Source organism: Salvelinus sp. IW2-2015, linkage group LG4p (assembly GCF_002910315.2).
Source record: "Salvelinus sp. IW2-2015 linkage group LG4p, ASM291031v2, whole genome shotgun sequence".
NCBI classification, from domain to species: Eukaryota; Metazoa; Chordata; class Actinopteri; order Salmoniformes; family Salmonidae; genus Salvelinus; species Salvelinus sp. IW2-2015.
This window is the reverse complement of record NC_036841.1, coordinates 23,433,343-23,447,484: the sequence shown is the minus strand read 5'-3', so window position 1 is coordinate 23,447,484 and position 14,142 is coordinate 23,433,343. Positions and strand designations below refer to the sequence as shown.

Here is a 14,142-nt window from a genome sequence, read left to right as displayed (position 1 = left end):
ACAAACTAAATGCCAGCKGCAGAGGACAAGAGCTTGCTTTTAGTGGAACTGACAGTGTTTTAGCAACATCAAATCTTACTCATACAGTGGGGCAAAAAAGTATTTAGTCAGCCACTTCAACTATGACAGACAAAATGAGATTTTTTTRCCCAGAAAATCACATTTTCTGAATTTATTTGCAAATTATGGTGGAAAATAAGTATTTGGTCACCTACAAACAAGCAAGATTCGGGCTCTCACAGACCTGTAACTTCTTCTTTAAGAGGCTCCTCTGTCCTCCACTCGTTACCTGTATAATGGCACCTGTTTAACTTGTTATCAGTATAAAAGACACCTGTCCACAACCTCAAACAGTCACACTCCAAATTCCACTATGCCAAGACCCAAAGAGCGTCAAAGGACACCAGAAACAAAATTGTAGACCTGGACCAGGCTGGGAGACTGAATCTGCAATAGGTAGCAGCTTGGTTTGAAGAAATCAACTGGAGCAATTATAGGAAATGGAAGACATACAAGAACCACTGATAATCTCCCTCGATCTCGGGCTCCACGCAAGATCTCACCCTGTGCGGTCAAAATGTCACAAGAACGGGAGCAAAAATCCCAGAACCACACGGGGACCTAGTGAATGACCTGCAGAGAGCTGCGGACCAAGTAACAAAGCCTACCATCAGTAACACACATACGCCGCCAGGGACTCAAATCCTGCAGTGCCAGACGTGTCCCCTGCTTAAGCCGTACATGTCCAGCCCGTCTGAAGTTTCTAGAGAGCATTTGGGTGGATCCAGAAGAAGATTGAGAGAATGTCATATGGTCAGATGAAACCAAAATAAACTTTTTGGTAAAAAACTCAATCGCGTTTGGAGGACAAAGAATGCTGAGTTGCATCCAAAGAACACCATTACCTACTGTGAAGATGGGGTGGAAACATCATGCTTTGGGGCTGTTTTCTGCAAAGGGCCAGACGACTGACCGTGTAAAGGACAGAATGAATGGGCCATGTATCGTGAATTTTGAGTGAAAACCTCCTCTCCATCAGAGGCATTGAAGATGAAACGTGCTGGGTCTTTCAGCATGACAATGATCCCAAACACACCCGCCCGGCAACGAAGGAGTGGCTTCGTAAGAAGCATTTCAAGTCCTGGAGTGCCTAGCCAGTCTCCAGATCTCAACCCCATAGAAAATCTTTGGAGGGAGTTGAAAGTCCGTGTTGCCAGCAACAGCCCCAAACATCACTGCTCTAGAGGAGATCTGCATGGAGGAATGGCCAAAATACCAGCAACAGTGTGTAAAAACCTTGTGAAGACTTACAGAAAACGTTGACCTCTGTCCATTCGCCAAACAAAGTATTGAGATAAACTTTTGTTATTGACCAAATACTTATTTTCCACCATAATTTGCAAATAAATTCATAAAAAATCCTACAATGTGATTTTCTGGATTTTTTTCTTCTCATTTTGTCTGTCATAGTTGAAGTGTACCTATGATGAAAATTACAGGCCTCATCTTTTTAAGTGGGAGAACTTGCACAATTGGTGGCTGACTAAATACTTTTTTGCTCCACTGTATCTGTTCATTTACACACCCAGGAGCACTTAGATATGGTAATTTTCATGGTTTCATAAATTCATCGAATGTTAAGGAAAGGCGTATAGTAAGGCGTTTGGGAAAATTCTATAACAATATAGAGCGGGAAAGCGGCCATGCCTTTGATCAATTAATAGACACTGCAGTAAATAAAACCAAATATATATCTGTCTTGTCCAGGACCGGCGTCTAGGCAGATCAGTGCGCCATAACCAAATCAGAGCTACAGTAGCCTTATGTGCAAATAAGCCATTTGCCACATAGGCCTGCAATCATTAACTTTGAACTGGACTGCGTTTACAGACAGTAGCAACAGCGCGACTTTGGATCATTAGCGCGCATTCGCCAAAAGCCACAAAATACACCTGAATGGATTTCTGCAAATACCACGGGAATCCTCTTAAATTTGGGAACTTAGGCCTATTGACAACTTATATACATAGGATGCTGTACACAGCATTTTAACACTTTAAAATAAAAGAGATAAAAAATATTTGTCCAGCCTTTGGTGCTGTGCTTGCAGATGTGCTGCGACCCTAATCAAAAAGTATTTAACTCCAAATAGTGCCTCCCGAGTGGCGCAGTAGTCTAAGGCACTGCATCGCAGTGCTAGCTGTGCCACTAGAGATCCTGGTTCGAGTCCAGGCTATGTTACAGCCGACCGGGAGATCCATGGGGCGGCGCACAATTGGCCCAGCATCGCCCGTGGTAGGGGAGGTGATATCCTTGTCCCATCACGCTATGGCGGGCAGGGCGCATGCARGCTGACGCGGTAACCAGTTATACAGTGTTTCCTCCGACACATTGGTGTGGCTGGCTTCCGGGTTAAGCGGGTATTGTGTCAAGAAYCAGTGCGGCTTGGTTGGGTTTCGGAGGACGCACGGCTCTAGACCTTCGCCTCTCCTGAGTTCGTACGGGAGTTTCAGCGATGAGACAAGACTAACTACCAATACCACGAAATTGGGGATAAAACAGGGTAAATATATATTTATATATATATTTACACACAAATATATATATATATTTTTTTTAAGTAGCTATAGCTCGTAATGTTTAAACTTGTTTTTCATTTTTTTGCACTACATTGATGAAAGAAAGAGAAAGGAAAGAAAAAGAAATCAAGAAAAGGGGAGAAAGAAAAGAGAATGCTGGCGTCAAACTCATCCACCGAGGGCCGAATGTCTGCGGGTTTATGCTCCTCCCTTGTATTTGATCGACCATTAAAAAACTGATTAGTAAAGAACTCCCCTCACCTTGTTGTCTAGGTCCTAATTGAAAGGAAAAAACTAAAAGCCGCAGACACTAGGCCCTCCATGGATAAAGTTTGACACCCCTGCTGTAACGGAATGCACTGGTTTCTTGGCATGGTTAATAGAAAATGGAAGCAACTAAGTTGGCACCTGTATTAGTACAAGGATTTTAAGAGAAGGCTGAACACAGACTTGAATGTGAAAACCGTTTCAAGATGAACAAATTAAGCACTAAATCAAARCAAAAATAAATCACATTTTTAAAAATGCAACAAAAACTTATTTTTGCTTTTGAAAATAAAGTGGCTGAGGAAAAAGTTCTCTGAACTTACTGCTTTTTTGTTTTCCTTTCTGTCTTTAACTGTGGCTTTAGTCAGTAGAGAGTGGCAAGTAGCCTACAGAACAGAGATGAGCACAAACAGGTCACAGCACCGGCCACACACACACATATAGGCGCTACACAAGAGCATCTGCCGGCACAGCCCTACTATTGAACAGCATAGCATGTGTCTGTGCAGGTGCATGTTTTTTTACAGGCAGATTTTAGTACTATGGTAGTAGTATGGGAGAGTATCGAGCAAATGGAGATCGATATGTATATGCTTCACTTTCTGTGAGATTTCGGTTTTGTGTGCCACAAAATAACAGTGGTTCCAAAGCACCCTGTGTTCATCTCATTGAGATATCAAAACAGCTGATGTGTTACTTTAAGTCAGTGTAGGGAGAAAGTCAGTCTTTGTGGAATCAGAGAGCACAGCAGGGCAGCGGTGTTGGCTCATCAGACATGCAGATGGAAACAGCAGGAAATAGGCTGGGGTAGTGTGTGTGTACATACAGAGGTGTTCTTTCATGGAAAAGTTAGGCTTAATAGAGACGGAAGTCTGTGTCTGTGTGTGTGTGTGTGTGTGTGTGTGTGTGTGTGTGTGTAAGAGGTTGGGTGACTGCGAGCAGGAACACACTAGCTGCTTTGTGGTGTCTTGATGTTGCTGTAGCCAGGTAATTCAACTGCATATGTTCCCCCTTTTCAAACTACCACCATTGAAGGTACAGCCCTTTATCTGTTCTGTCACAGTACATGAAGAGAGAACATGTAGGAGAGGGCAGAGTACAGTGGTTCCTCCTTTAAAAGTTGCATCATACTTGCGGGCTGTTGTAGCATTCTATGGCACGCTAATTAATTGTCAGCCATTTTTTACATTAATGCACGTTAGTGCTAGTTTGACCACCAGAGGGCATCTTTGAGAAGCATTTGATAGTCTCCCATATTGGCATTACGAGAGAATTTAAAACCTTTTGTAATAACATAGTACATGGGATTGATTAATACATTTGATTAATATTATGGTGTTTCTATTCTGAGAAAAACGAAACCCTRTGGGTTTCCATTAGGATGGAATGGAAAATATGGCGCTGTACTACAGGACGGTCAGGAGTAGGCTACAGCATAAGAGGATTGGAGGATTCTAAATTGTTTGCCTTCATTAGACAACTTTATTCCAATATTTCTGTAAATCAGTGGTATTCATTCCCATAGTAATTCGTTATGGTTCCATAACTAAATCAATATCTGCAWTTTGAAAGAGTATTTTTATCATTATTTTATTAACGAAAGCATAAAGACACGGATGAAGAAATACAGTAATGTACAGAATATGCTTTTACATTTGGATAATAAAGCATTTAAGATAAGCCATCTGCATCTGTTTATTATGCTACTGTGCAGTCTGACAAGTAAACATATCCTACAATACATACTGTAGTAAACATGGGAAAGTGCCTAATTCCTTACATAAGGGAGAGCAGGCCATGTCTGTACTAGAGAATGCGGGCACGCGGGAGACAGGGGTTCAATTTCCCGACGGGGAGGAAGAAGTAGGCTATCCTTGTTAATAAGAATTTGTTCTTAACTGACTCCATATGTGTTATTTCATAGTTGTGATGTCTTCACTATTATTCTACAATGTAGAAAATAGTAAAAAGWAAAATCCTGGAATGGGTAGGTGTTTCCAAACTTTTGAATGGTACTTGCTTAATTCATTTGATTAATATTATGGTGTTTCTATTCCAAGAAAAACTAAAAACTATCTGGGTTTCCGTTAGGATGGAACGGAAAATATGGCGCTGTACAACGAGCAGTACAGTACTGGGCCATTTAGCTAAAGAATCCCCTAATAAGAATTTGTTCTTAACCTGGCTTGCCTAGTTAAATAAAAGGTTACACTAAGAGCATAACATTTCTACATCATCATTTTCTAATTCTAGTCTAACTAATACCCAAACGGAGATTCAGTGAAAATAAAAATCTCATTGATTTATCAAGACTAGTCCACATGCTTGTCTCAGAGCAGCGCGAAACGATACTGAAATCTTWTTGCTTCAAAAATCTTACTGCTTTAAATCCTATTGCCTCTAACGTCAATATGCTTTTTAAATAAATAAAGACCAACACATTACTCAACACTAGTGAGACTCATTTCACCTATGGTAGGCCTACAGTACGTCTACAAATATTTTTTCAATGAAGTGACTCTGCCAATAATTACATTTAGAGGATTGGAGGATTCTAAATTAATATCTAAGGGGCATTTTCCATTAGATATTCTCAGATACTAACGGAAAATGCCCCACTGTATTTAGAATCCTACTTTTTAATTTACTATTATATAAAAATCCCTTAGGATCTGTGAGAATATCTAAGGGGCTTTAATATAATTCTAAATMAATAATAATCAATTTGTTTAAAAAGTAATGATATTTGGGAGATTTTGTTTTCATTTAACCAGGAGTGAGCGAGAAAAAGGCAATTCTTGAACATGGGGTGAGACATTCTCACTACTTTGTAAATAAAGCCAGTTTGTTATTTAGAATGATTTATTTATGGCGAAACCTAACTTGATTATTTAGCAGACATCACTTGCTTATATTCAGTCAACACTTATATCTTAATAACCTGTTCGGGACAGGGGGGCAGCATTTTCACTTTGGACAAATTGCGTGCCCAAACGGAATTTCCACCTACTCTGTCCCAGAAGGTAATACATGCATATTATTATTACTATTGTATAGAAAACACGCTGAAGTTTCTAAAACTGTTTGAATTATGTCTAAGTAAAACAGAACTCATATGGCAGACAAAAACCTGAGAAGAAATATAAACAGGAAGTGAGAACTCGATTTTCAAAACAGTGCCAAATGATACCCCTTTTAGTTATGGATGTGAAAACACTTCCTAGGGCTTCCACTAGATGTCACCGTCTTTAGATTTTGGTTATATGATTCTACTATAAAGGAGGGGCTCATAGGAGCTATTTTACTGAGTGGTCTTCAGAAATTTTCAGTCTCATTGTGCGCGGTCACGAGAGAGTATGCTCTTGTTCCTTATTGATGATTAATGTTAAAAACATCCTAAATATGGATTGCATACATCATTTGACTTGTTTCTACGACCTGTAATGGAACTTTTTGAGTTTTTGTCTGGAGGGATAGCTCGTGCGTCATGAAAATGGATTACTGGGCTGAACATGCTAACAACAAGTGGCTAAATGATGGGCTTTATGGAACAAATCAGTCATTTATTGTCGAACTGGGAATCCTGGGAGTGCCTTCTGATGAAGTTATTCGAAGGTAAGTGAATAATTATAGTGTTTTTGTAGCTTCTGTTGACGCCAAAATGGCGGCTATTTCTTTGGCTGGATTGTGCTCTGAGCGCCGTTCTCAGATTATTATTTTTCCGTAAAGTTTAAAAAAAAATCTGACACAGCGGTTGCATAGAGGATAAGTTTATCTTTAATTCTGTGAATAACACTTGCATCTTTTATCAATGTTTATTATGAGTATTTCTGCAAAATCACCGGATGTTTTGGAATCAAAACATTACTGCACGTAACGCGCCAATGTAAACTGAGATTTGTTTTAATATATATATGCACATTATCGAACAAAACACACAATACATGTATAACATGATGTCCTATGACTGTCATCTGATGAAGATAATCGAAGGTTAGTGATTCATTTTAACTATATTTCTGCTTTTTCTAACTCCTATTGTTGGCTGAAAAAATGGCTGTGTGTGTTTGTGACTTGGCTCTGACCTAACATAATCATATGTTGTGCTTTCACTGTAAATCATTTTTGAAATCGGACACCATGGGTAGATAAACATGATGTTTATCTTTCATTTGCTGTATTGGACTTGTTAATGTGTGAAAGTTAAATATTTCTAAAAATATATTTTTGAATTTCGCGCGCTGCCTTTTCAGAGGTATGTTGTGGGTGTTCCGCTAGCGGTTTTAAGAATATCATGGATTATAATTGAATATTTTTATTTTCCATGCTTGTCTCAGAGCAGCGTGAAACGGTGCTGAAATAGACATCAACAGCGTGAAGGCTATATATATATATATATATTTTGGAGATTATTTCGTTTAGGGAAAAAAATGACAGTGAGCGACTGTAATCTGAATAAAGGCCAAAATAATATTTAGAAAGGCCAAAATATAGCCCTGCTAATAGCCATAATGGTCTGTAGTTTAGACCCAATGATTCGTCTGACAAACAAAGAACTTTGCGTCCTGCATGGATCATAGCTGGCGAGATATTCAATGACATCATCTTCACAGAAAAATCAACCGTGGCCCTTGAGAAATTTGCTCAAAATTGTTACAGAAAAAAAGATCAAGCAAGCCGAGTCCCAAGCATCCGCTCCAACTCCATGTGTGGGGGGGCAATTTCTAGCCAAGGACCTGGCCCATATTTCATTTTGGCTATTTACAACCAAAAGGTACATAAAATATTGTAGCCTACACCCCACGGACTGTTAGGTGTACAACTATAATTCACTCTTGCCTCCTTTTTCAGGTATCACGGCTCAAGATGTCTTTGAGGAAGAAATAATCAAGAGATGTGCTGGACCCTGTCAGAGAGGTGTTTCAGGGACCACATTTCTTTTAAGGTAGGATTATAGCAATATTTTGTTACATTTAGGCCTATTTACATGTATATTTCTATTATTGAACCTAATGTTGGCTGTTKCGCTAGATGTCTTTTTTTCTTCTCCAAATGCAGACAATGACCCAAAACGCACTGCCGCCCGGGTTTACATTGCAAATGAGGGCATAAACTGGGTCAAGATGCCAGCAGAGTAAGTAGACCTTTATGTAGTAAAATAAAGGTTAAATAAAAATAAATGAAAAGACCTACAACACCTTCGGTAGGCCTTCAGTATATCTAAAATATTACTTTAATCTCTACATGTAGGTCTCCTGATTTAAACCCGATCGAACTTGTTTGGCATCAACTGAAAACATGAATCCGTAACTCTGCCAAGCCGACAAGCAAAGATGAACTGGTCATGAAGGCCATGAAGATGTTTTGGCTAGAAAAAGACGATACAACAAATACATTGATCATCTCAGCAAGATTTTASCTGTGGTCGTGGAGCTGTGTGGAAGTGCAACCAAAATGTAGTTTAAATAAACAGCATTTGAATGTATTTTTTCTCGTTATTTTATTAACGAAAGCATAAAGATGTTGATGAAGAAATACTGTAATGCTGTTTTGAGTTAGAAACGTAACACTTTAGAGTACTCAAGCATCGAATACATTGCAACTAGAGGGATTTTCACAACAGTAGCCGGGTTATAAATAGTCTATTGTCCTGCTAATAGGAAACATTTGCATGATGGGATACACCTGCTACAGTACACTTGCCTCCAGTTGTCCATCAGTACTGTAAATAAAAACACAGCATCTTGTTTACATCTTGTTTACAATCCTACTTCTATTAGGCTGTTAAGCCTCATAGCCTACCCCTATATCTTTTTTTTTCTCAGAACATGAACCGTGTGTAGGTAGATACGTGTGTAGGTAGATGTGGAAAGGTAGACAAATGATTTGTTGCAAGTTGGGGGGGGGGGGGGTTCGCACCTAGCTCAAGTTGGGGGGGTTCACACCTAGCTCGGCTATTAGACAATTCTTTAGTAAAGGTTGAACGGTCTATTGTTCATCTAATAGCCCATCCTAGAAACCTGGTTAGCAGAATTCACAGCCTGCTACACTTGTGAAAAACTAATAATACTTGTTCCCCTTTCCACTTGTTAGTGTTTTTAGCCACAATCGGCCCCAACCCCAATTAATACATAAGGGTACAGTCGATAGCATGCTAGACTTCGGGCTCTCTTTTACCGCAGCCAACGTGAGTAAAACTTTTAAACGTGTTAACCCTCTCAAGGCTGCCGGCCCAGACAGCATCCCTAGCCACGTCCTTAGAGCATGCGCAGACCAGCTGGCTGGTGTGTTTACAGACATATTCAATCAATCCCTATCCCAGTCTGCTGTTCCCACATGCTTCAAGAGGGCCACCATTGTTCCTGTTCCCAAGAAAGCGAAGGTAACTGAGCTAAACAACTATCGCCCCGTAGCACTCACCTCCGTCATCATGAAGTGCTTTGAGAGACTAGTCAAGGATCATATCTCCTCCACCCTACATGACACCCTAGACCCACTCCAATTTGTTTACCGCCCCAATAGGTCCACAGACGAAGCAATCGCAATCACACTGCCCTAACCCATCTGGACAAGAGGAATACCTATCTAAGAATGCTGGTCATCGATTACAGCTCAGCATTCAACACCATAGTACCCTCCAAACTCGTCATTAAGCTCGAGACCCGGGGTCTCGAACCCGCCCTGTGCAACGGGGTCCTGGACTTCCTGACGGGCGGCCCCCAGGTGGTGAGGGTAGGTAACAACATCTCCACCCCATTGATCCTCAACATTGGGGCCCCACAAGGGTGTGTTCTCAGCCCCCTCCTGTACTCCCTGTTCACCCATGACTGCGAGTCCATGCACGCCTCCAACTCAATCATCAAGTTTGCAGACGACACTACAGTGGTAGGCTTGACTACCAACAATGACGAGACGGCCTACAGGGAGGAGGTGAGGGCCCTCGGAGTGTGGTGTCAGGAAAATAACCTCACTCAACATCAACAAAAGGAGATGATCGTGGACTTCAGGAAACAGCAGAGGTAGCACCCCCCCTATCAACATCGAAGGGACAGCAGTGGAGAAGGTGGAAGTTCCTGAGCGTACACATCACTGACAAACTGAAATGGTCCACCCACACAGCCAGCGTGGTGAAGAAGGCGCAACAGCACCTGTTCAACCTCAGGAGGCTGAAGAAACTTGGCTTGTCACCTCAATCCCTCACAAACTTTTACAGATGCACAATCGAGAGCATCCTGTCAGAATGTATCACCGCCTGGTAGGCAACTACTCCGCCCACAACCGTAAGGCTCTCCAGAAGGTAGTGAGGTCTCCACAACACATCACCGGGGGCAACCTACCTGCCCTCCAGGACACCTACACCACCCGATGTCACAGGAAGGCCAAAAAGAACATCAAGGACAACAACCACCCGAGCCACTGCCTGTTCACCCCGCTATCATCCAGAAGGTGAGGTCAGTACAGGTGCATCAAAGCTGGGACCGAGAGACTGAAAAACAGCTTCTTTCTCAAGGCCATCAGACTGTTAAACAGCCATCACTAACATTGAGTGGCTGCTGCCAACATACTGACTCAAATCTATAGCCACTTTAATAAATAAAAAAATTGATGTAATAAATGTGTCACTAGAGGTCGACCGATTAATCGGAATGGCCGAATAATAAAAATGAGACGATTTTAAGTTTTCATAACAACATTTTAGGACACCGATCATGGCCGATTACATTGCAATCCACGAGGAGACTGCGTGGCAGGCTGACTACCTGTTATGCGAGTGCAGCAAGGAGCCAAGGTAAGGTGCTAGCTAGCATTAAACGTATCTTATAAAAAACAATCAATCTTAACATAATCACTAGTTAACTACACATGGTTGATGATTATTACTAGTAGATCTAGCTTGTCCTGCGTTGCATATAATCGATGCGGTGCCTGTTTATTTATTACTGAATCATAGCCTACTTTGCCAAACGGGTGATTTAACAAGCGCATTCGCAAAAAAAGCACTGGCGTTGCACCAATGTGTACCTAACCATAAACATAATCAATACACAAGTATATATTTTTTAAACCTGCATATTTAGTTAATATTGCCTGCAAACATGAATTTCTTTTCGTTCAAATATTTTTTATTGAACACACACAAGAATGGTGTACAGTGATCCCTCGCCACTTCGCGGTTCACTTATCGCGGATTCGCTATTTCGCGGATTTTCATAATGCATTTTTTTTTTTTTTTTGGTGCATTGTGCTCTGCATTCTGATTCGATAAAAACTCACTCCCGCTTCTTGTATCAAAACATGCTACGAATTGTGCTATCATTTTGTCGTCTCGTGCAGTTATGTGTACGTACATAAAAGACGCACAGCCGCTGACCGATGCAGAGCTGGCAGAAATGACAAAGCCACAAAGCGACGATGAAAGAGAAGAGGGAGAAGAGGACACGAGAGATGAGGAGGAAGGACTAACGCTTGGTCGCTTAGCAACCATGGTGCGAATGGCCACTGAACTTAAGCGAGTAGCTGAGGAATGGGACCCTTTGATGAGCCGTTCATTACAGTTCTCCAACGTAATCGATGGTGGCATGTCYGTGTACAAGGATCTTTTTGCAAAGAAGAAAAAAGAGCGACAACAGCTGCCTATCACTATGTTCTTCTCCCGAACAAACACACCTGCACCGCGGGCTTCAGAAGAAGAGAACACTGCAGAGCGCAGTCAGGATGCAGCGGCCCAGTCTGAAGAGCAGTGAAACGGCCTACACGTGAGTCACTGTATTTGTATACATGTAATAGTTGCTAATTGTAAAAAAAAAAAAAAGTTTTCTATTTCGCGGATTTCACTTATCGCGGGTCATTTTCGGAACGTAACCCCCGCGATAAACGAGGGATTACTGTATAGGTATAAAAGACAGGTATACAATTCTTATCTAAACATAATAGAGCAGACAGAAACAACAAGACCCAGAGTTCTGGGTACAAAACAAATATTACAAAACAAGACATACAGAACAAGGACAGGTAGAAAGATAGAGGGTAGATGTCCCCCCCCTTTATCCCTCCCCCACTTATTCCCCCCCTTTATCCCTCCCCACCTTGATTTCCCCCCCCCTTATCCCTCCACGCTTATTGCCCTCCCGACTGCTCGGGTGGCGGGGCCAGCACATCCTGCCCAAAGGTAGATTCAAATATTACAATTGAGAGTGCGTTAAAAAGTACAAATTCACAGCGCCGAATGGTCCAAGTTAGAGAGAAAAGGCTGCCAGATTTGATCAAATGTTGATATTTTATTGTTCAGAATATATCTAATTCTTTCTAAGTGTACAGTGTTTGCCAATTCGCTGAGCCATAAATTTGGTAGAGGGCTCTTCCCTCCTTTTCCAAAACAACAAGATTCGTWTTTTTTTTGCCGAAATGAGACTAAGAGATGAGTTGTTTTTGGGGGTTGGATAATCCGTTTAGGGAGTCAGACACTCCCAGGATTATCAGAAGCGGGTCTGGGTCAATTGAAGTCTCCAGAACTTCAGAGAGGATCCTAAAAATTCCACACCAATAACCATACAAGCTAGAGCACAGGGCAAAGCAGTGGAGTAGTGTACCCTGCGCAGCCTGACATTTATCACACATAGGGGATGTATCAGGAAATATCCTATGCAGTTTGGTTTTGGAATAGTGTAATCTGTGTAATACCTTGAATTGTATGAGACGATGTCTGGAGTTAATGGAGCAGGTGTGGATATACTCCAAGCTATCTTCCCYGTCTGCCACCGAAATGTCAYTCCCTAGTTCTTCCTCCCATTTTGCCWTAATGGCATCTGTAGAAGGTGTGCTAACAGATTGAAAAGCATCATATAGACGAGATATCAGTTTGTCTGAGGTGGGGGATGTTTTTATGCATCTGTCAAACATGGAAGGTTTAGCGTTCCCAAATGTTGGGAACAAGGTGTTTTCTAACAGTCTCTGATTTGTAGGTATCTGAAAAAGTTACTTCTGGGAAGATTATAAGTTTCCCTCAGCAACTCAAAGGAAGCAAAGGTCCCTTCTATATATAAATCCCCTATGGTACTTATCCCCAACMCTCCCCATTGCTCAAAMGTGTTATCAAGGTWAGAGGGGGCAAAGGAGMGYTTKCTGGCAACAGGGAGCATGAATGACAWTGGTCTAAGCTCKAAGTGGYRTTTAATTTGCTTCCAGATTTGGACTGTGCTATGTATAATAGGATTGTTACGATAAAGTGACCTCTCCAGATTGACAGGCGACAAAATCACAGCACCAATAGAGAAGGGGTGACACTCCTCCCMCTCCATACTAAGCCAGCTGGATGACGGACGTGCGTCATCCAGCAAAAACGTAACGGCGTATTACAGGTTAGCGGCCCAGTAATAAAATATACAATTTGGGAGAGACAATCCTCCTTCCATCTTGGATTTGCAGAGGTGTTTTTTACCTATCCTGTGTGTTTTATAATCCCAGATGAAAGGATTGATAATTGAGTCCAGTTGTTTATGAAAGGATTTAGGTATYAATACTGGGATGTTCTGGTATAGGTAGAGCAGTTGTGGGAGGAAGACCATTTTAATGGCATTAATTCTTCCGAGCAGAGAAATTGGGAGAGTTCTCCAAAATTGTATGTTTGTCTTCAGTTTTTGCATCAGAGAGGGGAAATTCTCTTTAAATAGTAAGGAGTATTGTTTGGTAACTACAATTCCTAGATAAGTTATCTTCAGAAAAATGTACCTAACTGGAAGATGTTCTAGCCAGGAGGTGTTTTGCAACTTTATATAATGTTTACATACCCTACATTACTCATCTCATATGTATATACTGTACTCTATACCATCTACTGCATCTTGCCTATGCCGCAAGGCCATCGCTCATCCATATATTTATATATACATATTCTTATTCATTCCTTTACACTTGTGTATAAGGTAGTTGTTGTGAAATTGTTAGATTACTTGTTAATTATTACTGCATGGTCGGAACTAGAAGCACAAGCATTTCGCTACACTGGCATTAACATCTAACCTTGTGTATGTTACCAATAAAATTTGATTTGAGAATGTTGAGGGTTCGAAACCTGCTCCCTGCTTGTTTCATTACATTATTATGCCGATCTCAGAGCAAATAGCCTGGATTGTTACACACATCTCGTTCCTCACCCTCTTCCACACGTCATTCTCCACCCGAGTGGCTCGCTTGTGGGCGTGCTGGCAGGATATGGCAGCACCTTCGGTTGTGCGTCAAGATATTAGCATAGCAAGTTTGTATGAAGGTCTGGTTATTTACAGGTAAATAGTATTAT

At 41.2% G+C, this 14,142-nt stretch overlaps 1 protein-coding gene across 5 annotated transcripts in view; it reads right to left on the bottom strand.

Annotated features, from left to right (window-relative positions):
• LOC111960720 (neurofibromin) overlaps positions 1 to 14,142 on the bottom strand; it is a 104,949-nt gene that overhangs the window by 58,926 nt on the left and 31,881 nt on the right. For 3 of the 5 annotated variants that reach the window (XM_023982908.2, XM_023982906.3, XM_023982909.2), the window contains exon 29: positions 3,170 to 3,232. The exons of the other annotated variants lie outside the window; for them this stretch is intronic. In XM_023982908.2, coding sequence (XP_023838676.1) covers positions 3,170 to 3,232 — 63 coding nt within the window. The remainder of the gene's footprint in view (positions 1 to 3,169; positions 3,233 to 14,142) is intronic. 5 annotated transcript variants of the gene reach the window in all.